We start from the raw sequence: 24,139 nt of genomic DNA, 5'->3' as shown, positions 1-24,139 counted from the left end.
GCCATGACAAAAATAATTCTGCTAAACAGCTGAATAACTTGAGGACTGAGGAGGAATTTCTAATGAGCCATAATTTAGACATAGTATATAGAATGTTTCTGAGAAAAGAAACATTTCTCAGAGAAATTTGAGATGTACGTTTGTTTCTGGTCCATTCTCTCTAAGTTTGCTGATATCCTACTCATTATAATCAATAAAAAAAAATCCGCATTGAAATAGTCTGTATGTCAAATACAGAAAAAAAAAATTCTATTTAGGAATTTCTATTAAATTTAAAATTACATAAATTACTATGACTACACATATATATATGTTTATAAATGTATTATCTCAAATACAATAGTGCAAGGGAGTGATTTCTCACACCGACACAACTTCATTTTGTGTGAGTGGGTATAATAAATGGGTATTATACCCATTTTACAAATTGGGGAAGTAAGGAGAAGTTGAGTTATTCTCCCAAAGCAGCTAAAATGTGGCAGAGTCCGGACTCATATCCAGGTCTTCCCGGCTCCAGAGCATTGTTATCGCACTGCCAGTCCTCAGGTGGGCTGCTCTCTCAGCATTTTATTCTTATAACCCTTGGCTTTACAACCTAAGAACACAATGTTATTTAAAAAATACATAATTTCATGGATTTAAAAATTGTGGAACTATCCTCATTAATGACTTCTGACAGAGGTCAAGAAAATAAAACTATCCCCAGAGTTTTCCTGTTTCTATATCCCTTGCATTTTCTTCCTCCACTTTCTTCCATGTGGTTAAATCAAGAAAAACAACATTAGATGCCTCTGGTGTCAGATCCTACACAAAAGTCTTCACCATGATCCCCAAGAAGCACTGAGAAACCCAGTTGCTATATTGAGACCAATTTAAGGAACTATTGGATAGTGACAGACGGGGAGAGAAGATAGCACTTATTTAGTGACCAGTATACCAGACATATTAGCTTCCCTAACTCTGTTGATAAGAGTGAAAAAGACTATAAGCTACTAAGTATTAAAGGAGAAACAGGGGCTAAAATTTATAATGGAGTGAACACTGAAAAGTAAGAAAACTCCCTCTCAATGAGTAAACTAGAACAACCCTTATGAACTAGAGTAACCACTACCAGAGAGTCTCTAATACCTTTTCACAAGATTTGTATCTAAATTAATTAATATGGTAAAAAAATATATTAATTGTCATTAATCTCTCCATAACTCTAAAAGTAAGCATGAGGCCCAAGGTTTTAGGACTTGAGAATTGACATGGTAAGAAACTTTTGAAGATCACAGTCAGAAAGCATCTGCACCAAGGTTCCAACTCAGGTGTGAGAGCCAAGTGTGCACTCTTAACTATATTATTATTTATATTAGTAACAGGATTATGCCTACATTACCACAGATAAAGAGTGAAGATAGTGCAGCATAGTAAGAAAGTACAAGTTGAAATCCTCCTCTTTTCTAACTGCATGACCTTGGTAACAGTTTAATTTTCTTTATGTGTTTTTCAATCTCATCTGTATAATGAGGACAATAATACTTACAAGAATATCCGTGTGAAGGTGTTGCAGGACTCGCTCCATAGTTCAGCTAAAGACGGGGTCCTTGTAACACAACCATGAAAAATTAGGGAGAAAAATGGGATTTATTGGGCAAAAAGGGAAAGAAGGGGAAACGGACTCTCGGCAAAGCAAGAGAGTCTTGCTAGTACATGCTTCCCACCTTGCAGATTGAATTCCAGGCGCCACGCAGGAAGAGGAGGGGCCAGGCTCCTCCCCACTGCAAAAGGCACGAACTTACGTGGCTCCACCCCAGTGCCCACTCCTCCCAGTACACAGGGCAGCTGGAGCGTCTCTCAGAACCTCTTCCCACCTGGTTGTCATAAAGGCACTTAGCACCATCCCAGGCACAAAATAGGTTAGAAGTCTATTTTATTTCCTGTCTTGAAAGTATACATGGAAAATAGTTTGTAACTCCATTTGAAGTTCTCTTAATATTTATATATTCTTGCAACAGTTACATTTTGCATTCTGTTCTAAATATAAGAAACTAAGAAATGAGGTTGAAAATAAACAAAATACATTTTATGTTATTAAAAAATCTAAATCTAGAAAGTATATGTAGAAGAAAAGCGTGTAAATTATCTTTGTTTGTTGGACTCCATTTAATAAATTGACCTTAATCAACACGCTCCAGTGGCATTTGCTTTGAGTAATCTAAGCAATAGAAATTTAAAATGACAACCCTAGAAAACGTTGTGATTAAAGGTACTATCCGTTTGACATGTTGTTTTATGATATTTGAAGTAACTCTAGTTATAATCAAAAGCTTCAATGAGTGACAACAGTCCGCAACAGTGCCTCTCCCAACAAAACACCAGTTTTATAACTATCGTGTTGTCTAACCATCCTGCCAGGTGTTCACTCTTCAAGAAATGGCTTGGAGAAAAAACAAAAACAAAACTATTTTTGATGAAACAAGATGAAACATCCTTTCTTCTTTGTGGCATTTCCTGAACACCTGAGGCTTTTAATTAATAGTTCGATGAGACTTTGGAGCAACCTTTATGCTTTATTTTCCAGTTTTGTACCTGGAAGAACAGCAGGTAAAATTTTTCCTATAGTCTATCCAATTACCCCCACTCAGGTTACCTTGAATTTACAAATATAGAAGAATATCATTAAAATAAGCCCAATTATACAACAGCCCAAAGTAAGGGCTAATTAAGCCTTCTGCCATTAATGGCTCCCATACAGGGTAAAACACTCCCAGAGGCATCCTCCTCTGCACTGCAACAAAGCAGACATTAAGTCCAGTGACACTTGAATTACCCAACTTTTACACAGCATTCCAATGAGTTTTAAATAGACCCTTGTATATCAGGAAAAAAGAGTTTGTTTCACCTGAAATCATTCTACAGATATTTATTGCACACTACCTATGTAACAGCATTGTGGGGGCTGCTGGACACACAAAGCCTGCCCACACTGAAACCTGCCAGCCAGCAAGAAGGGCAAACATTGAATAAAGAAATACTAATATGATAAAAGGTATCAAAGGGAAAGTACACGGTATTAATATACATTGCAGGAATGTTGAACTTTGGAAGCAACAGAAACGGTGTCCCAAAGAAAGTAGTCTTACAGGAGCAATTTAAAGAATGTAATAGTAGGGCTTGACCAAATGAAGAGATAGAATGTTCCAGGTAAAGGAAATAGTGAAGGCTCGGGATTAAGACAGGATCAGGCAGGAAGTTCAATATGGTTGAAGAAAGCCAACTGAAGAGATAAGTGAGGTATGATGATGTTAAAAAATAGAAGAGCCCAAATCCCCGCTTGTATTTGAGTCTCAATAAAGTTTCTGGACTAGACACGACTTAAAGAGTTGAAGGAATGCGATGATATGACCAGAACTGCATTCTTCATCATCATTTTGGCTGCTGTGCTGCGAGAAAAATGGATTGGCTGGAGGTAAAAGTGGATGGAAGGGATCAAATACAGACTCCTCCATAATCCAGACAAGGCAATGGAGCCTAGAGGGAGAGAATGGCGGCAGGGAGGATACAGGGGGGTAAACTGTCTAGATAGGATTAAAAGGAGTTCATGGCTGGAGGATGGGGGAGGTGAGGGATAAAGAGAAGTCATATTAATTCTTAGGTCTCTGGGTTAAACAATTGAGAGGATAGTTATACCACTCACAAAGACAAAAAAAAAAAAAAAACCTTGCAGAAAGACTAGTGTGGGGAGAGTGCAGGATTTTACCTTATTCACATCAAATCTGAAATACCTATAAAACACCCAACCAGAGATGTCCCAAGGCAGCTGGATATACATGCCTCAAAGAGAAGACTGAGATAGAAATATAGTAGTCAGCTTACAGATGATACCCGAAGCTACAGGGAGAAGTAGAAAAAGTTTCCCAGGAGGTAAGGTTGAGAACCATCACTTTAAGGATATGGTTGGTAATCTATCCATGTAACTGTGAAAGCATCCAGTTTACCCAATGACCACACAGAACTGAGCCTCATGCTTTCAGCCAGGCCTCTACTCAAATAAGCATTTCCTGATCAGCCTACCTGAAGCAGCACACATGCCGTGGACACCCAATATTCTCCATCCTCCTGCCTATTTTAATTTCCTTCATAGCACTTATTACTCTCTGATTCTATGCTTGGCCTATGTATTTATTGTCTTTTTCCTACTATAAAAATGAGATCCCCATAAGAAAAGAGATTTTGTCTTGGTTTTTCTATAGAACCCTAGCACCATCTGAAATGGACCTATCACTTCATAAATGCTTAATTCAGTATTTGTGTAAAGAAGTAATAAAAAGGGATCCAGAATTCAAAGAATCGGGATGCTGTTTTGATGAAGCAGAAGGAAAGGATATGTGTAGATGAAGGTGGTTTTGTAGCCTGCCGTAGAAAGGTAATGTTCCAATTTAGCTTTGTATCCCTATATGAAATAATCACTTCTATGAGAAGTAACTTGAACTCTCCTGATCAGAATGGGGTATAGAGTTCAAGTTTAAATTTTTTTGGCAATAGTCAAGAACAAGGTGTGTCAAATTATTAAGCAGTGTTGACAGGCAACTTGAGGTTGGCCACATGGATTTTTTTTTTTCCTGGACGTAACAATCTGTCCCAGCAGGTGATTTTCTTCAACTGTGCTCAGTATCAGGGTACAGTCATGGAGATTACAAGCAGCTGGGATAATCTAGAGTTAGGATTTTAAATACACACCTGTGACAGGGTAACGGAGCAGGGAAATTTGGCTTATTTGGGTACCAAGATGCTAAACAGTGTTTTTCCTTTTGACTCAGAATTGGGCAAATGGCTATAAAGATGAAAACAACCGTTATGTACCACTCACATTCTAAAGAAAGCCATAAAGCATATTTCCACAGGATTTCTAAGAATTAGCAGAACTGGCTCTGCCATCTAAACTGTCACTCCACCACACCCAAGCAGTCTATATTTGCAAAAGATTGAGAATCAAGAGGACTCCACTGAAGCAGGTAATTATTGTTATATGATCTAGTTGTGGCTTTTACCCTCCATTGTAGAAAGAGTGCTTCAAACTCTCACCCAAGTGAGTCGTGTGAAGGAGGTTCTAAGGGAATCACTTGTAGAGGCTGAGGAATGCCTATAAGGGCATGTTATTCTGTAAGTGGATATCTATTACACAGCAGACTTGAAGACCTAGCCTACAGGCTTGAAGGGGAAAACATGAATGGTACATGGCATGCAAAAAGAAGCAGCATTTGTGGTGGAAGACTTTTTTTATTTGGCTTAACAAGGATTTTTAGTCTGCTGTGGTCAAATGGACACTTGGAAGGTAACCAGATATGAGCCATCCTGCTGGAATACTTCCAAAGAGAATTTTAGGCAGGGAACTGGACCTTAGCAGTAAGTAGCTGTGAGGTGTTTCATGGAAGCAAAAGCTGAGTGTACCCTAAGAGGGTCATTCTGAAAATAAATGGGTCCTACAAGCCCCCTGAGAAACCCCATGAGAGCAGCAGCATTTGGGCACCTGCCACATCCAAAAGAGGATTCTCATGGCACAGGTTACATGGAAGAAACCTTAACTCCTCTTCATTCAGTATGCTTCTCCTAGTAAACCCTGGAGAAGCCGAAGTGAAAGAGCTAACATACCCATCTCTGCAGTCCAAGTCCTACATCTAAGATCTGGCTTTAAGGTAGAAAGAAAAATAAATACTAAGCCAGGTTTGAGATTAAAGGTTTCAACTGGAGTAAGTTGGACTAGATTGAAGTTTCCATGCTTAAAATTATCCAAAAGAAATGGATCTGTCTGAAGTATGATAAAGGATAGAAAAATAATATTCATAGAACCTCACTGAAGGCAGTGACTAAATAAAAACAAAAAAGCTGAGTTGTTCTTGTTTTGTTTTGTTTTGGTTTGTTTTGTTTTTTGAAACAGAGTTTTGCTCTTGTTGCCCAGGCTGGAGTGCAATGGCACAATCTCAGCTCACCACAACCTCCACCTCCCATGTTCAAGTGATTCTCCTATCTCAACCTCTCGAGTAGCTGGGATTACGGGCATGTGCCATGACACCCAGCTAATTTTTTGTATTTTTAGTAGAGATGGGGTTTCTCCATGTTGATCAGGCTGGTCTCGAACTTGCAACCTCACATGATCTACCCGCCTCAGCCTCCCAAAGTGCTGGGACAGGGATGTGCAACGGCGCCCAGCCACAGAGCTGGTTTTGTACCCCCTTAGAGTTAAGCCTGTTCGATAAACAGTGTTTTACGTGGACATGGAATCCAAGCTGGATAAGAAAGGCAGTGAAGACAAAGAGGGACTAATGGATGGAAGAACGTAGAAGATTCACTGCGTTGCGTGTCATGGTGGAGCTGAGGAACAGCTGCAGTGGGAATACTTGAGCAGATGAGCTAGAAGCCCCAGGAGAGCTCAGTGTCTAAATTAGTGATTTCAAAGTTGCAGCAGTTTGTAATGAATTCAAATCCAAGTTAAGATCTTGGAGATATCAGTAGCTGAGTCTGAGTTAAAAATAATAATTTCTTGAAAATAAGAAGTTCAAATAATTGAGGACGTTGGGTTTGTCATCCAGTATGGATGCTGAAGTGTTCCCAGAAGATGGCAGATATGAGGAGAGAGAAAAGCACTGAGAGCCACATACTATAGCTGCTACTGGAGGCTTTATTCTGGATGGCCATGTGCCCCATGAAAATCAGCTACTATGTTACAAAGTCAATAGGCTATAATGATGTGAAGTTAGCTGTGAGCTTCCAATGATAAATGCTTTTTGCAACAAAAGGAAGCCTTATTGGTTTCTATTCTAAACAGCACTGAGAAATGAGGAGGACATGTCCCCACCTACCCACTGTGGGAGGCATAAAAAGTCTCTGCAGTAGTTTCAGAGTAAATTCAGGAGGTGCTGGGATTGTTCACTATAGAGGCTGAGGATTCAGAGATGTTTGTTAATAATAGAATAGGAATTCTAGGTAGTCCAGGGGAAAAGTTGGTGGGAGAGGAGGAATAGGAAACTGGCAAAGTCAAGATTTGCAGAGAAATCTATATGCCACCTGAAGAATGTTGACTAGGAGACATGACATGGTCAGCCTTGCATTTTAGATAAGTCACACTGACAACTGTGTAGAAGACATTTTTTAAGGGAATTCAAAGCTATGGGAAGGGAACCGTTCAAGAAACTATGAATTACAGTCATGACAAGAAATCCCAAGGGTCTGAAATTGAGTAGTAACCCGATGATTAAGATACATGTAGGAGCTGAATCTGTTAGACTTGATTGGATGTGAGAAGTGAAAGAAGGAAGTTTCCAAGGGCTCTCAAATTTCTCGCCTGAGTAACTTGGTGGTTGGTGGGGACAATGAAGGAAAATATATTTAAATATATAATTTATAAATTATATATTTATAATTTATAACTATATATATATATATATATTTGTTCAGATCTGGACATCGTATGAAAGACAAAAACCTTGAGTTTGCCTCCACCTGTCATTTCTCTTCTTACATAGTAACGAAGTAGCTGATTTTCACAGAGCACATGGCCATCTAGAATAAAGATAACATTTCCCGTTTCCCTTATAGCTAAACGTAGCCAAATGATTAAGTTATGGCGAATGGTATGTAAAATAAATTGTGTTTGTAACTTCCAGGAGGTGCCTTTAAAAGATGAGGTGTTTTCTTCACCTCCTTCTCTTTCCTGCTGGGGAATATGGGCATAATAGCTACAATTCTATTAACCGCCTTGGACCATAAGCCTAACTTGGCCATAGAAATTACAAAAAGCAGAGTAGCAAGATAGAAACAGCCTGGTTCCTTAACTTCTTAAACATGAGAAATAAAGAAATTTCTACTTCTTTAAGCCACTGTAATTTTGTCGCTGTTACTCACAGCTGAACTTAATCCTAATAAATACCAGATGTGTTGTTTGAGGTGTCTGTGGAACTCAAGGAGGGGTATGCAGTACAGCTCGACACACTGATATAGAACTAGGCAAGAGATCAGGGTTAGAGACAGGAAACATAGGGTCATTCTCTAAAAGCTAGTCCATGTGGGTTTTTTTTCCAATTGCCTTCAGCAGTCTGATCTAACAGTGACAAAGCTAATAAACGTTTACTTAAATAGATATTCAGATCTAAACCCATTTTCTGACCACAGGTGTAAAATAACTTAAGGATTGATATTACTTTGTATTTAAAAGATTGCCTTTGAAAATAAGAGTCACTACAGCAATTTTTTATATAACTGGCTAGTGTTTATGAGGCAGACCACATGAGGACAGTATAATCACAAATCCCTTTTTATTGTGGGGAAATTATGATTAAAACCAAATGAGGAAGAATTGTATGTGCCAAATGCTGTGCAATAGATACAATGAATAACAAATATTTAGGAACAATTATATTGACCTTATTTGCACAAAAAAATAAAATCTAAGTTTGAGCAACTGCCCAGGTAGCTGAATTCTATATAGACTCAAAAATGAATGCTCATATATTTAAGAAAATATACTTGCTAAATCATTGTACAAATAGTCTATACAAATATTCAGAAATTAGGATCCTTAGAAAAGCTATTTGTAAATTTTGAAAGCTTTCCCACTGTAGACCTCATTAGAAGCTAGAGCCTCTCCCCATATTTATTTTAGGCTATTTTCTTACAAATGAGAGCCCTAGCTCCAAATATAAATTACACATAAGGAATTTCTTATAATGCTTTCCAATGGAAAAGGTTAGAAAAAGTGTTTCAAGTTGTTCTGTATTCTCCTCAAAAAAAGTTTGGATAAGTAAACCAGCACCTACATGTTTGATTTTTTGTACTTTTATCATGAGTTTTTAAAGACAGTCTATCCGTCCTCTTCTCCCCATTGTTTAGCCCATATGTGCTCAATCAAGGATTATAAAAATGATTTTAACACAGAGTCCAGCAAACGCAGTTAAGAAGTAAATATACTATGAAAACAAATATCACAATAAGAATCTCAGCTAGTTATTAATTTTGTGCTTAGCCTCTGGTTTGGATTGCCTTGGCCCCAAGTTTCCAGACCAGAATAAAAATTGGTTAATCAGTGCATTGCCAACATCAAGGGTCAAACTCACATCTAGCCAGTGACAGAAGGTACAATTTCTTTATGCCTCAATCCACGTGGCTCTGGGACTCCACTGGGTTAGTAGCATGAGGATCCACCCATCTTCAGACTCTTGATACACATGTTATTCATCAGGGAGCATCAGAAACCCAAATGAATCAGAAACTAATCAAAATAAATTGATAGAACTTTGAGGTTTGATAGCTCTTGCCCAGAGAGTAAGAAGATGGGAGTCAGGGGAGCAATCTAGTAATAAACTAGGTTAAGAATCACAAGGCCTAGAGTCTCACTCAGTCTTGTTCTGATATTAATTAGCAGTCTGTTTCTTCTCCATAAAGCAAAATAATTGAGTTGGACTGGGATAGTCTCAGCGGATCTTCTAGCTTTAAAAGTGTTGAGTATTACAGGTGAATGCTATGCTTGACGCCTCCTAAATGTAATGCATTCCTGTATCATCTGTTCCTTTTGATCCTAGTCTCTAGTAGGTATTTAATTCAGATGTTTTGCTCTGTGGAAAACTTCCTATCACTACCCTTCTCTCTTCAACTGACATTGGTTCTTTCAAACCAATATTTACATTGTTTTTGTTGCTGTTTAGAATGGTTTAGAAAAGGAAGGCATCGTTAAATGTAAACATTTCCATTAAGGAATTTTCCTTCTAGCAATTAAACATGCTTTTGGGTCAAGTATGGTATAGAAAAGTGATTAAATGCATATGAAATCATGTGGGTTGTTAGAGATTATTTGGTTGTTTGGGGTCTCCTAGGATACATAGCTGTTTTTCCACCAACCCACACATCCCCTATATTCCTAATAAAGTCTTTGGAATCTGCTGGGTTTTTTAAAGCTCTCACCACTCTCCTTCTATGACTTCACCATATCATTAAAAATCTAAAGTTATTTAGCATAATTTAATAGTATTAGCAAGGTTTGTAACCGTATCCAAGGATATGAACTGGTTTGTTGTAACAACCTCTTGAGGCAGTCCAAAGGGCCCTTCAAAGAAAGAAACATGCCATGTCAAATTTTCAGTAGTTTTATTGAAAAATGCCTCTTTTCTTTCAGAAATAAATAATATAAGGCAGTGAAATTCACAATTTGCTGTTAAAATATAAAAGCAGCAATTCTATGTTCATAGTCTTGCAAATGTTTTCCAACTGCTTTTGATAACTAAGAAATATATTTTGAAAAATGTTCATACTAAATATACAACACAAACATGCAATTCCATCTCTGCAGAATCATCTGCAATTTGGCATAAATGTTAGTGTGTCTAAAACAAGGAGGTTTAAGGCAATATGGAACTGTATCCCGTTGATGCACTAACTTCACCTACATGGCTTAAGGTTTGTGGTCGCTAAAAGAGATGTATTATGAGCATTCTATGCCCCGGTGTATAACAGATAGAAGAGGAAGATAAATAATTGCAATGGAGTTGACGTCTCCCTCCTTTTTGGTTTTAGGAGGGGAATTATTTGAATCGTGGTGTAATTGAATTGCAAATAAGTATAGCAAAAGATAAACTGCCCTCTCGAAACACAGTAGCTCTGGGTTCCAGGACTTCCTGCTTAACCTTAGAGTTTCACTGAGGCTGCCCGCTGTGCTAACTAAAGGCACACGGCGTGTTCTCTCCTCGCAGATTTTGTGAACAAAGTATTTTGCAAGCATTTCAAGTGCAAAGGCAAAAATGTCTACAGACTGCGTGCTGGGAGCTAGGCTTCCCGTAGAAACAAGTTTCTCTACAATCAGAAAGGGTACTCCTGGATGAAGCAACGCTGGAAGAAACACCGCAGAAAAGACGTACACTGCTCTATTTGACCTGTAAATGAGAATTTCAACACCTTCCCCCAGACTCGCGGCGCGGCGCGCGGTCTCTGGTTCACTGCCCGGGTCCGTGGGGCAGGGGGCGCCGCCAGCGCCCGTGGGGAGGAGGCTCCTCTGCCGGCTCGTCGGCGCCGTAGTCCTCGTATTCTGCCGTCCGCTCGGGCTCCACCGGCACGATGAAGGGCTCGCGCTCAGGCAGGTAGGCCCCGCCCTCGGGCACGTAAGGCTCTGTCCGATTCAACATTACAGTTATGGCATGATATGGAAGGCACACACATACACAGCAAAAACTAAATCATCACCCGCGGTGATGGCACTCCAGTCTTAATCTCACAACTATAAATAAATTACAATGTCCCGATTACTTCCAGAGAATTTGGTAATAATCAAATAAGGAAATGGCACTTTCTTTAAAATAAAAATATAATAATAATAATAAACCTTCAGAGATCCAGCAGTAAATACAATCATTGCACAAATACCTGGGAAGGGTCAGAAAATGGGCCAAAGAACTGTAAACGCAGTACCTAAGTAGGATTTTTCGCAAATCCCCAAGTAACTGTTCATGCCTTCAAACTCCTCAATTCAAAGAACAACTTGGAAAGATGAGGAGGTGAGGGGAAGTTTTATTGGCTTCTAGAAACTGAACTCAGGGGGTGAAAAGTAACTGTCACCAGGTAATATACAGTACATGACATCTTCTGTGGCTGTACCTCACACAGACTGAGTTATAGTTAATGGTGAGGAACACCAGTGACTACAGCAAAACAGGAAGAAAAGGTGATTTTAAACTTTGGTTTGAAAATTGCAGTTACAAAACCCAAATGAGAGGACACGGACAAAAAAGTAACAAAAAGACAAATGCCCTGAATCAGACACATCGCTAACAAGCAAGAGATGAAGAGATTCCATTTGGTGTTATTCCGGCATAGAGCAAGCGGCAGGCTTTGATGCAGAAGCTTACTGTAGAATTGTTAAGTGATTTTAGTCGACAGGATCACATACAAATCATTTACAAGCCACCATTAGTTTATTATTTACATAAGACATTTCTCTTTAAACAGGTTAATTGTTTTTCTTAAAATGGCATAGTCTCCGCTGGTTAGTAGTTTTATTGTGCACCTCTTTCACAACTGAGGCTCCTCGTGGCTGTGTGTTGGAACTTTTTAAAAATAATGTTTTTCTACATTATTACTGAAATGCATCAGGCTTATAAACTGACACCACTGCTTTTGTCTCATTCAAGTTAGTAAAAAGAGTCTCCACCCTCCTTTGTGATGTCAACCCAGTTCATTAACCATATCTGTGGTGAGATTTCCGTACAGAATCATTTCCTAATAAGCACGTGCGCAAACATCTCAGAAACAGGATTTTCATGTATTCAAACTGTAAGCAGCACTGGCGACTTAGAAAATGTGTTAGCCGGAACCTGAAACAGGTCAAAGATGATAGTTTTTAAAAGTTGAATGACTAAGTAAAAAATATAAATACACATCCATCTACGTATGTAATGGTTAAAGTATACATATATATATATCCATATATTTTTAGTTATCCACACATGCCAGAAGGAGGTGGTAATTTATTTTATAAAGAATCAAATTGCAATTTTGTGAATGGGTTGCATGAGAACATACATTAAGATTTATTACTTTTGGTCATATGTAATTATGCATATAAATATATAGATATATAGATATTCAGATATTCAACTACTCATGCACTATTTGCAAGTAGCAAATCATATCAAACAGCAGTATCATTTTTTAAATTTGCAAGATGCTTGAGGGTGCACTAACGAAATGGTCACCGTTGACCACAGCATGACTATCTTATTTCCAGATTGGCGTATCTCTCCAGTCCTCACATCTCACAAAATCAGGTATAGGAGACTTCTGCCCTCTACAATTGTCAGACACTAGAAGTTCATTAACAATTCTTTAAAAACAATTATTAAGTCCCATATTTTATAAATATTAATTCCACGGCTAGCATGGGACAGTTAATTATGTTCAGTCATCTGCACCAGATTATCACAGTTTACCTACAAATTAGATTCCCAAAACAATTTTTAAATACATATTCTTGGCATTCTATGGTTGTATTTAACAAATCCCTGTTCCCAATCTTTGGGGGCAGCGGGGGGAAAAGTCAATTGCTAGCATTCTTTGAAGTCCCAAGAGAAATAAGGAAAGGTTTATGATGTGATGTGGTAAATGCAGAAATATGGAGAAAAAAAACGAAATAATTAATTTAGTCCTTACAGTGAAATGTTTTATGCTATGGTAGTGAACACTATTGTTATATAATCAAAACAGAATTGAAAGAGTTGATATCTTCAAGACATCTTCAAATCAACCTTCCTTCAATCCTAAGGAACTTCATTTTCATAAAGTTCTTTACTTCAGGTGAATTGGGGTTCCTACAATGGCAACAACATACCTGGATAGCCTTGCCCATTGTATGGGATGCTGGCGCACTGAGACGAATCACAGTATCCAGGAGGACCTGGGGGTCCTCGGATACCTGAGTTTCCAGGACGGCCAGGGGGACCAGGAGGACCTCTTGAACCTGTGGATCCTGGTGGACCTGTTCTGGATTCTCCTTGTGGACCTAGTGTGGAATTAAAACAAATATATTTCCCCTCTTGTCAAATACAACTCCTGAGGTAGCCACAGTACTTTAAGTTCCACCTCCACTATCTCAAGATTAGACAATCTACTATTGTATGGTAAGAAAATGTTACCTTAAGAAATACCCAATATGAACTAAGGTATGATGGAACTTTCTTACCAATGACTCATCAGAGTTAATGCCAGAAATCTACTGCTTTAAGTATTTTATTCCAGAAAACCTGATTTAGCAAGAATTCAGCCAAACCAGAAATGTCAGTGAGTTCTTTGGTTTGCTCCCACTCCACAGGGAAAAGAGGACCTGAAGGAAACGGCTCTGTTAGGCAGCCACATTGAGCTACTATCAAAACAGGGCAGTGTCTGCTCCACAACTCCAGACTATGCAAGGCAATGTTATTCTGGATCAAATCATAGTTATGGTTAACATAAACGGAAAGATTTAACCATACGGCTGTCCTTGTCTGCAAGGGTATCATGTGCCTTATAATGAAAAAAAAAAAATCATTTTACAACCTAGTAAACAACATGCATCAGACAGCTAGTATTCCTTTCCAAAATATCAAAATGGTTTGGGAGAACAGTGAATGAAATTTAGCAAAACGTCAGACCTTTTAGTAAGGCTATGTTTTCTCAGTCTAATATCCCCATAGTGAAGACTACTGGAAAAAAAACAAGAAACATAACGATCTTTAAAGACTATGAGGCCAAACAAAACAAATAAGAATTCAAGAATTCAAAAAAGAGAGAGAGAAATAGAAAGAGAAATAGAGAGGAAGGAAGGAAGGGCAGGAGGGAGGGAGGGAAGAAAAAAAGGAAGGAAAGAAGGGAGGGAAATAGCAAACCTTGTGTCACTAAAACTCGTTCCATCATATATTAATGTTATAGTTAATGCCTAATAGAACATATTCATTTTTCGAACAAAGGGAACATAAAAATGAAGTATGGAGGTTGAACTTCTTGCTGAAACACATGCCATGGTAATAAGAGTGCTTGAAGCTATAATAGCATGATGAAGTATGAATCTCTTCAGGACGGTGTGTGCTCTCAGTATTTATACTATTTGCCTGTTTAATTTACTAGGAAACCTACCTGGGGGGCCAGGCAGCCCCCGAGGCCCTGGAGATCCAGTACCCCTTTCACCTTTCTCTCCTGGCAAACCTAAAGAAGGAGAAAAAGAGAAAGCACAGGGTAAAATTATCTGAAAACATGTAATTTTTGTCTTAACTGATAATATTTCATTCAAGTAATTCATTTCCTTAGTGAAAGCAGAACCTAATTTTTCACAGAAGTTCACTCTTTAAGCCAAGTTCTTTCTAGACATTTGTGTAATTCTAGACTCATGGCCAAGAAAAAAAAATTGGCTACGAGGCAGGGGAAAAATTATTTGAAGCAAACAAACATGTCTAATATATTTTTTAAATAGCAATTAGGAGCAGTAATCCTGAAGAAACAGTTATACTATCACATTGAAAAACATATTAAAGGCATTTTATCTTTAGTAGCCCTATTAGTACAGCAGCCAAACTAGCAGAATTATAGAAATATCTAGGCTTTCTCTAGAATATTAAGTACTCCTTTGACAAAAGTGGGTACTCAGAGTCCTGAAATACCTGAAATCAAATAGTCCTATTTTTCTCCTTTTCCTTCAACTGCACTTATCTATACCACGAAATTAGAGTCAAACAAATATATAAGACCCGTGCCAGGCCCTGAATAAAGGAACCAAATTAAGTTGGATCTAAAACTTGAGGGTTGCCTAAGAACATTCAGCTGCTGCTCGACTCTTGCCGCAGTCACAGAGAGTAGTAAGATTTTAGTAGCTGATTTAATTTGCCAAGATACAATTTTTCCCATTAACAACAACAAAAGTGAAAAGAATAGCATTATCTTTACTGAGATATGATAAAAACACGCCATTTTTCTAAGTCATGGATCTCTATGGCCTGTGAGTTGCCTAACAGCTCTTCTGAGGCTGTCAAAACAAGACTAGTGAAAGCAGTTCTCTTGGGTCAGCTTCCAGATGCTTTCAACGTATCCCAACTCCTACATTTGCAGATTCCTTCCTTTATTTCAGTACAGCAGCCAAAAACGCCTACCTCGTTCTCCAGGGGGTCCCTGCATCCCTGGTGTGCCTGGGAAGCCGGGCCGCCCCCCGGGTCCAGGTTCTCCTCTGGCTCCTGCACTGCCAGGAGGTCCTGGTGGACCCGGCGGACCTGGCTGGTTGCGACTGGAGTGGTAATCATTTGGAATCTGATTCAGCATCTGATTGAATCTGTTCATCTGACCTACAAGTAGAAATAAGGCTTGTTGGTAAGAAACACAATAAAGGAGCGATGAGAGAGTGAAGCTGTTTTCTCTTAGTGTCTAGTGAAATCCGTCTCCATTCTGCACCCCCTCCAGGAAACAATCTAATTAGAATCGTAAAAATAAAATTAAGACCGTCTAAGTCATCCAGGACAAAATGGGCCCTGATAAACAATTGTTTCCATAAAATGCTGACCTATAAGCCACAAACATTACTTCAAATATAAAAGAGTTGGTAAAGTTTAATGTGGCTCTGAAATACAGTCTTGAGGTTTGCCAGATGACATCACTCGAAAGAAAGCCATTCTTATAATTAGGTAATTCTACAATATTTCATGTACCTAAAGCAATGATTATCAGGTTTCAGTGCAAACTGGAATTGCCTGTGGAACACCTTGAAAAATTCAGATTTCTGGGCCTCATCTCCAAAGACAATGTTTCACTAATCTGAGGGCATGATGCAGGAACTCTCACTTCTAACAAGCAACATGAGGGATTCTAAGCAGGTGTTCCTAAGTATCACACTTTGGAAAGCATTGATTAAGACTTCTCAAGAGCCAGCTCTGTGTTTAAGGCCCACATCAGTCTTCAGATACTGAGCTTTCTTACTTAACAGGCCTTAAGGAATAAGAAGAGCCTGTTAAAAACAGAAAGGCAAAAGAAAATTTCCTACCAAAATCAACTTTCACTGATCAAATTCATCTTGGTGGGCCCCCTTCCTTAAGGTCACAAAATGACTTAAAGGTAATAACTTAAAATATCCAATGTCTTAGTACTTAAAGTTGCTGCTATTGTTTTGCCTTGGGTTATTTTATCTTAGTGACAATCTTTAAAATATCATTAACTTTAATCAGATGTAAAACTAACAATGTATAAAAACAAGAGCTTCTCGAAATGAAAGAGAAATCTCTCTCTTAGAAACTTGATGACTCAAACTCTGCCTTTTCCTGCAATTGATTTTAAAACCATTCATAGAATAAAAACAAAAGAAATTTTACCACTTATCAATTGTTCACAGACTTGTCTTGCAACTGCTCGCATCATGTTCTGGGAAGCAATGTCTCCCTTGTTGAATAATGAGAATGATTAGCATATTAGTTCTATAGTTTTAGACTTCAATGTTTAACAAACAAAATAAATGTCAGATTTTTAAAAAATACATACCCTATCACCTTTTTCTCCTTTCAACCCAGATGGACCCTGAAAAATATGAATTGTATACATTAGAAACTGACAAACATATTCTAAATTGATGCATGAATGGACATCATGATGAAAGAGAACAAGGTCTGTTTTCTAAAGCATTAACAAAATGATACATCACATTTATATCCATGTTACTCACATTTGGCTTTTCTATAAAAAGGAATCTAATCTAATCTCTCTCTCTCTCTCTCTCTCCCTCTCCCTCTCCTTCTCTCCCCCCCATCTCTCTGAAGCACATGTCCTCCAAAACAGTGTACAAATGTGAATTTTGTGGTCACAACTGTAAAAGTTATGGACCATGCACACTTTTTACAATGCAATTCATGATACATATGGAACTAAAATACATATGAAGAAGCCCTTGTGCTGCCATACTTTGCTTAATGTCATCATGGTTGGTTAGCTCAGCTGGTTATTGTGGAACATCCATGAGGTTAATCTGCATTCAGTCTCACTAAGAACCAGCAGGCTTTTGTCAGCTCCTTAGTTCCGTATATATCCCTTAACTTCTTCCAGTGATTCTTTGTGCATTTGAGATAAAAGAAACTGGGTTTCTCTCTTATTAAATAACTCAATCTGAATGATCCTACATCAAAACACAAGCATAGAATATTTGTCCCTACACTGTCATAAGCCTTTCACTGACCATAAGAGATGTTGGGAAAGATTTCCTTAGAGTGCAGCACGTTTTTGTCTTTCAGTAATACATTTCCAGGATGCCAACTGCTATCACTGATGGAACATCTAAATCATTGACAAATCAGGTAACATCCCATACCAAACCACTTCTTACCATCTCCATGGAAACCACTGCAGTCCAAACCAACACTCTTGCCTGAACTACTCCAATACCCTCTTAACTGCTCTCCCTGCTCCCCATTTTGCTCCTTTTTAGTCTATTCTCCACATAAAAACCAGAATGATATTTTTTAAAGAAAAATTAGATCATGTCATTCCTTTGACTCCAAGAGCTTCCCATCACACTTAGAGGAAAATAATAATTCCTTACCGTGGGCTACATGGTCCGCCTGATCATCTATGCCTAGCTCTTTGACCTCATATTTTATCCCTTTCTGTTTAACTCTCTTCACTTTGGTACCCAGACCTGCTGGATATTCCTTTCACATGTCAGACTCAGTCCTCAGCCAGGACTTTCATTCATTCTGTTTCCCCTGCTTGGAACCTTCTTTCCGTAGATCACACAGCTTGCTCCCTCATTTCATCCCAATATCACTTCCTCAGAGAGGTTCTTGGATGACTGTATCCAAAATAGCCGCCTTCCCACCAGCACAATCTTTCTCTAATCCCCTTACTCTGTTTTTCGCTTCTTCATATCACTCATTATCACAGGAAACTATATTTACATGGTTTTGTCTGTATCCCCCGATAGAATGTCTATAAAGGCAGGAACTCTGTCTTGTTTGCTGTTACATCACCTGACCCTAGAACACTGACTACCATAGTTTAGGCACTAAATACTTAATGATGTATTCTACGAACAACTCATGGAAACAACCTCTATGGAATATCTGGTATTATAAGTAAGCAAGAAGATATCAACTGATTGTAATAGCTAATAACATAAGCTAACAATGATTAAGCCAAGGTCTCTGCTAAGACCTATATATACCCATCTGTTATGTTTGGTTTCATAAATTAGAGGGAGGTAAGATAAAAAAAAAAAAAAAAAAAAAAGAAGAAGAGCAAATTTGCTATAAAATTTGTGAAATTTCGAAGGACAAGGAAAATGAAGGAGAAAAGGGGAAGTGTTGGGGTCTAAATAAATGTATACAAAATTATAATTATCATAAGAAAAGCTGGAGTTGTCTATTTCTTTGCCAAAAGTATTAGATTTTTGTGGAAACACTAATATTGTATTTGGAGCGTTTTGCAAATGCAGGATTTTTTACATTTACTGCTATTTTTTACATTTCTGCTATGTGTTTTTTTAATTTACTGGCACTGTGAGATTGTCCTATTGTTCATGATTTGTAGAAATCATCTTTATCGCCGATATTTGGAGATCATATTTCAAGTAATAGCAGTAGACATTTCTTTCAGGCTTCTAGCTACAGCCATCAATTATATGACTAATATTCTTATATAAGACACAATTCAGGTCATAGTAAAACAAAATGGAATGCTGAATGGGTAGAAAAGTTTCATATACTTGGCTGGGCATGGTGGCTCATGCCTGTAATCCCAGCACTTTGGGAGGCTGAGGTGGGTGGATCACCTGAGGTCAGGAGTTTGAGACCAGCCTGGCAGACATAGTGAAACCCCGTCTCTACTAAAAATACAAAAATTATCTGGACATGGTGGTGCACGCCTGTAATCCCAAATACTTGGGAGGCTGGGGCAGGAGAATTGCTTGAACCTGGAGGCAGAAGTTGCAGTGAACTTAGATCATGCCACTGCACTCCAGCCTGGGCAACAGAGTGAGACTCCATCTCAAAAAAAAAGGTTTCATATACTTATAATTGCTCTTGCAAAGTTCCTATCATGATCCTTTGAGGAAAAGACAGTAGTAAAGTCACATGCTATATTCTCACTCATAAGTGAGTGTTGAACAATGAGAACACGTGAATGCAGGGAGGGGAACATTACACACTGGGGCCTGTTGTGGGGTGGGACTAGGGGAGTGATATCATTAGGAGAAATACCTAATGTACATGACAGGTAGATGGGTGCAGGAAACCACCATGGCACATGTATACATGTGTAACAAACCTGTACGTTCTGCACATGTATCCCAGACTTAAAGTATAATTAAAAAATAAAAATAATAATATAAAAAAGTCACATGCTAGTGGACACACAGATTTTAAAGTATTTAGGTTGGTGGAAACATAATTGTGGTTTTTGTCATTACTTTTAACCTAATATATCAGGAGTCCTTCTATCTTTATGTTGCTTGCTTAATTTTATGAACCACACAAGGCAAGCCATATCACATAAATGTCCAATCCTAAGTCTGTCTGACATTACTTTTTTTAAAGGTTGGGTTTGTGTAATTTGAACAATACTTTAAAAAGGAAGCATTCTGTCCAGAGAAGAGCTCTGATAAGTTTTTGTCACTGCTAATAGTTAGACTTAATTGTCTTTAAGATATATTTTTATATTTCAGGATGCTATTCCTACAAAAAAAAAACTCCTTAAATAAATTCACACTTCATAAATACAAACAACGAAAAACTTGTAAAAAATATATATATATATGAAGCCCAATAGTCATTACAAATACTTGTGGATATTTTAGAAACTTCAAATTCAGTTTCGGAGATACTAATTTGGAAATACCAAATATGTGTACTACTCTCTCAACTATTATTTCAACCAAAATATCTGCATAAGAGAAAGTTAAATGATGTGTAAATCAGGGCAGGACAGTATTTTAAAAAGTAAAATGACCAATTAAAGTCCATAAATACTTTTATTTCTGGTTCTGATGTTCTAGCATCCTCAACTAAATAAAAAGCACAAATGGAAAGCTGGAAAATGCCACAAAAGGGTTAACGTTAGCAGGCTAGGGATGGAAGCGCTGTGCACCATCACCATGTATTTTTCCATCTTAAGCAGCATACCACTCCTAAGTAAAAAGAATCATTTTGCTGACCCAGCTTTGAGTGTTTATACAGTGCAGAAATATGTGTCTTGGCTCATAATCCCATTCTCCTTTTAAAGAAACCCAGTAACTAAAATTTTCATCCCAGAATATTATAACAGCCCAGAGAGAAAAATTTAGAACTGGTACCAAGTCAAATCCATGAGTTTAGCATGGTTTCAACAAATGCTTCGGACACATTAAAGCAGAGATAACCTAAATATGACAAAGCCTGGCAGTTCTCATTATTTATTTCCACAGTGAAATGACTGTCAGTAGACATGCAAGCTGTCTGCTTACTGGTCTGCCATGATCTCCTGGTTTTCCTGGCTTCCCACTTGGTCCTGTGGCTCCTGGGGAGCCTGGGCTTCCCTACGACAAATGGAGAGAGAAGGGGACTGTTATGACAAAGGGAAAATCCCATCTAAACTAAATGAATACAGCCTGTTTTCAAAGCTTTTTCATGAAACAGCTCATAATTACACATTCAGGGAGAATCAAACTAAATTTTAAGATAACATGAAATAAACTCTTGACAATTACAGTGCAATCCTTATAAACTATATAATTTTAAAATATATTTTAAGACCACTTGAAAAGTACATGCCTATGTTTACAATCAGTTTCACAATTTAAGACTATGATCCTAGTACATTGGTTACAAAGTGAATTTGCGGAAAGCAATTCCACCCCCCACCCTTTTTATTTTTTTAGTGTCCTATTAAAGACCAGACAACCCTTCAAAAGACAGAGGTTGAAAATTTGGGCTGGAGAAGAATTAAGAAGGTGGCCAGTTTTGTGCTAAGTTGGGCACGATGGTGGCAGAGTTTCCCTTTGTCTGCTGGGAACTGTATTCTCAGCTTAGAAATTCATTTTTCCGTTTGGAGCATTCTCCGCACTTTCATTCCCTTCCATCATGTCAGCACCCTTAACCCCACCAAAATCATAAGAGTTCTCCCTGTTGCTTTTACCACAGCTTCCAGACATTTTAGCCCTATATTTAATAGAATATTTATAATATATACTGGCCAATACATCATGTCATAAAGCCTAAAATTTTCCTAAAATCGAATGATCAGATTTTGTCAAACAATCCTTTACTCCATCGATTATGCAAATGTTAATCTCTACAGTAAATACTTAATATGAAAGTTCACTGTGCATTTAAACCCTCCATTATCCAAAGATCTATATTTTAACCATAAATAATAAAGTTATTTTAACATATGCACTTTAGTCTTCATATCCTGTCACACAGACATGGAGGTTATCTATCACCTCAAACAATTTTACTGGGATCTCACCTGGCTGCAAGGCTACAGATGCTAGTTTCAAAATCATTAGTTTCAGTATTTTTCCCAAAAATCTTAAGTTGAAGACCTTATGCTTTAGTTGTAGATAAAATTGACTTCCAGCTGGGTATAGTGGCTCACGCCTGTAATCCAGCACTTTGGGAGGCCAAGGCGGGTGAATCACGAGGTCAAGAAATCGAGACCATCCTGGCCAACATGGTGAAACCCAGTCTCTACTAAAAATACAAAAATTAGCCGGGTGTGGTGGCATGCACCTGTAGTCCCAGCTACTCGGCAGCCTGAGGCAGGGGAATTGCTTGAACCCGGGAGGCAGAGGTTGCAGTGAGCCGAGATCATGCCACTACCCTACAGCCTGGTGACAGAGTAAGACTCCATCTCAAAAAACAAACTAAAACTTCCTCAGAACAACTGATGGCTGTTCAGTAGTAAATGTTCTTGAAATTTAAACGCTATAGCCACAGATTCTTAAAATTCTATAACAGGAAATTATCTAACCACTGAGGTTATAAAACCTAGCCACTCAATGTAGGGATAAAGAAACTGAGGCACCAACCAACTAGTGGCCAGCTAGTTAGGGATTTTTTTTTCTTTTTCTCAAGTGTAACTTGATTAAACAGAAAGATTCCATATTTTAACACATCTGTTTTCTCTAGCACATTTTGATGTAGGTAAATAAAAACACAGATTCATCAATGATATACTCCACAGCACACATGGAATGTGCTTCAAAGGCAGGTTACCTGGCTCTTCTCTAGCAAAATGGGGTGAGAGGATGGAGGTGGAGGGCACAAAAATGTAACCCACTTAGTTCTTACCGGCGGCCCAGGTGGGCCCCTGGGTCCCATTGCACCATCTTTTCCAGTGAAGCCCTATTGTAAAAATGAAAGTAATTACAGATTAGGGAGGTCATGAGCAAGTGAAAGGAAAAGATACTAAACAGGTTGCTAAGGCCGAAGGGCGAAGAGAAGGATTTAGCGCAACATGCTGTTTGGGAGGTAAGCTTTCAATGCGAAGACAAATCTAGCAAAAAAAAAAAAAAAAAATTAACATGTCTTTCACTGAATAATTAATTTCTATGCTCATTCATTTTATAGCTATCAATAAAACAATTTAAAGAGCCAAACTAATCTTCTCCCAGGAAGGCAGATTCCCTTCATGAAGATATTAGTTTTTGCTTTCGTAATAGCATAAAGAAGTCTAAAGGAAGATTGACCCTTTCTATGGAAAAGTCCACAGGCTGGCCCAGGAAGGATGGAAGTGAGAGGAAAAGAATGTTGCTGAGAAAAGCAAGTGATATCATAAAAGATGACACTATGGTGGCAGAGTCTTCCTTTGTCTGCTGAGAATTGCATTCTCAGCTTAGAAATTCATTTTCCCTTTGGGGCATTCTCCACATCCATCATATCAGCACCCTTAACCCCAACAAAACTGTAAGAATTTCTCCTTGTTGCTTTTATCACAGTTTCCAGATATTTTGGCCATATATTTAGTAGAATATTTATAATATGTACTGATCAATACATCCTGTTCTAAAGCCTAAAATGTCCTTAAGATGGAATTATCAAATTTTATAAAACATTCCTTTATCAAATGTACAAATGTTAAGCTCTGTAGTAAATACTTAACAAGAAAGTTGATTACACATTTAAACTCCCCCTTATGTAACTATATATTAACCATAAATAATAAAATTATTTTAACATATGCTCTCAAGTCTTCATACCCTGCCATACAGACATGGAGAAGTCTGTATGGAGAATGCTGACCACCTAATTAGAAAACTTCCTTCCTCATTTCCTGAGAAACTGTTAGACAGCTAGAGCAGGACTATTTATGTCTCCACTCCTAGTGAATCTCTCTCTTCCTCTCCCAAAAGAGGCAAAGCTTGGCTGGGTGAATCTGCAACCCCAGCACTTTGAGAGGCCAAGGCAGGAGGATTGCTTAAGCCCAGGAGTTCGAGACCAGCCTGGACAATGTAAGGAGACCCTGTCACTAAAAAAAAAAATATGAAAGAAAAAATAGCCAAGCATGGTCGCACACACCTGTGGTCTCAGCTACTTGGGAGGCTGAGGTGGAAGGATCACTTGAGCCCGAGAGGTCGGGGCTGCAGTGAGCCGTGATCGCACCACTGCACTCCAGCCTGGGTGACAGAGTGGGACCCTGTTTCACA

General features: G+C 38.3%; 1 protein-coding gene across 7 annotated transcripts in view; it reads right to left on the bottom strand.

Annotated features, from left to right (window-relative positions):
* Window positions 1–10,105: 10,105 nt before the first annotated feature.
* COL12A1 (collagen type XII alpha 1 chain) overlaps window positions 10,106–24,139 on the bottom strand; it is a 122,403-nt gene continuing 108,369 nt past the window's right edge. For 6 of the 7 annotated variants that reach the window (XM_017524333.2, XM_017524337.2, XM_037737037.1 and 3 more), the window contains 8 exons: window positions 22,785–22,838; window positions 20,957–21,028; window positions 17,011–17,046; window positions 16,845–16,911; window positions 15,639–15,827; window positions 14,632–14,700; window positions 13,352–13,522; window positions 10,106–11,137 (listed from right to left, as the gene is read on the bottom strand). In XM_017524333.2, coding sequence (XP_017379822.1) covers window positions 10,965–11,137; window positions 13,352–13,522; window positions 14,632–14,700; window positions 15,639–15,827; window positions 16,845–16,911; window positions 17,011–17,046; window positions 20,957–21,028; window positions 22,785–22,838 — 831 coding nt within the window. In that variant the 3' untranslated portion in view covers window positions 10,106–10,964. Of the gene's footprint in view, window positions 12,339–13,351; window positions 13,523–14,631; window positions 14,701–15,638; window positions 15,828–16,844; window positions 16,912–17,010; window positions 17,047–20,956; window positions 21,029–22,784; window positions 22,839–24,139 lie in introns of all 7 variants that reach the window. The other variant, XM_017524336.2, reaches the window with a different exon arrangement.

This window comes from Cebus imitator, unplaced genomic scaffold (assembly GCF_001604975.1).
Source record: "Cebus imitator isolate Cc_AM_T3 unplaced genomic scaffold, Cebus_imitator-1.0 Scaffold32, whole genome shotgun sequence".
Taxonomy (NCBI): Eukaryota; Metazoa; Chordata; class Mammalia; order Primates; family Cebidae; genus Cebus; species Cebus imitator.
This window is presented reverse-complemented; position numbering and strand designations above follow the sequence as displayed.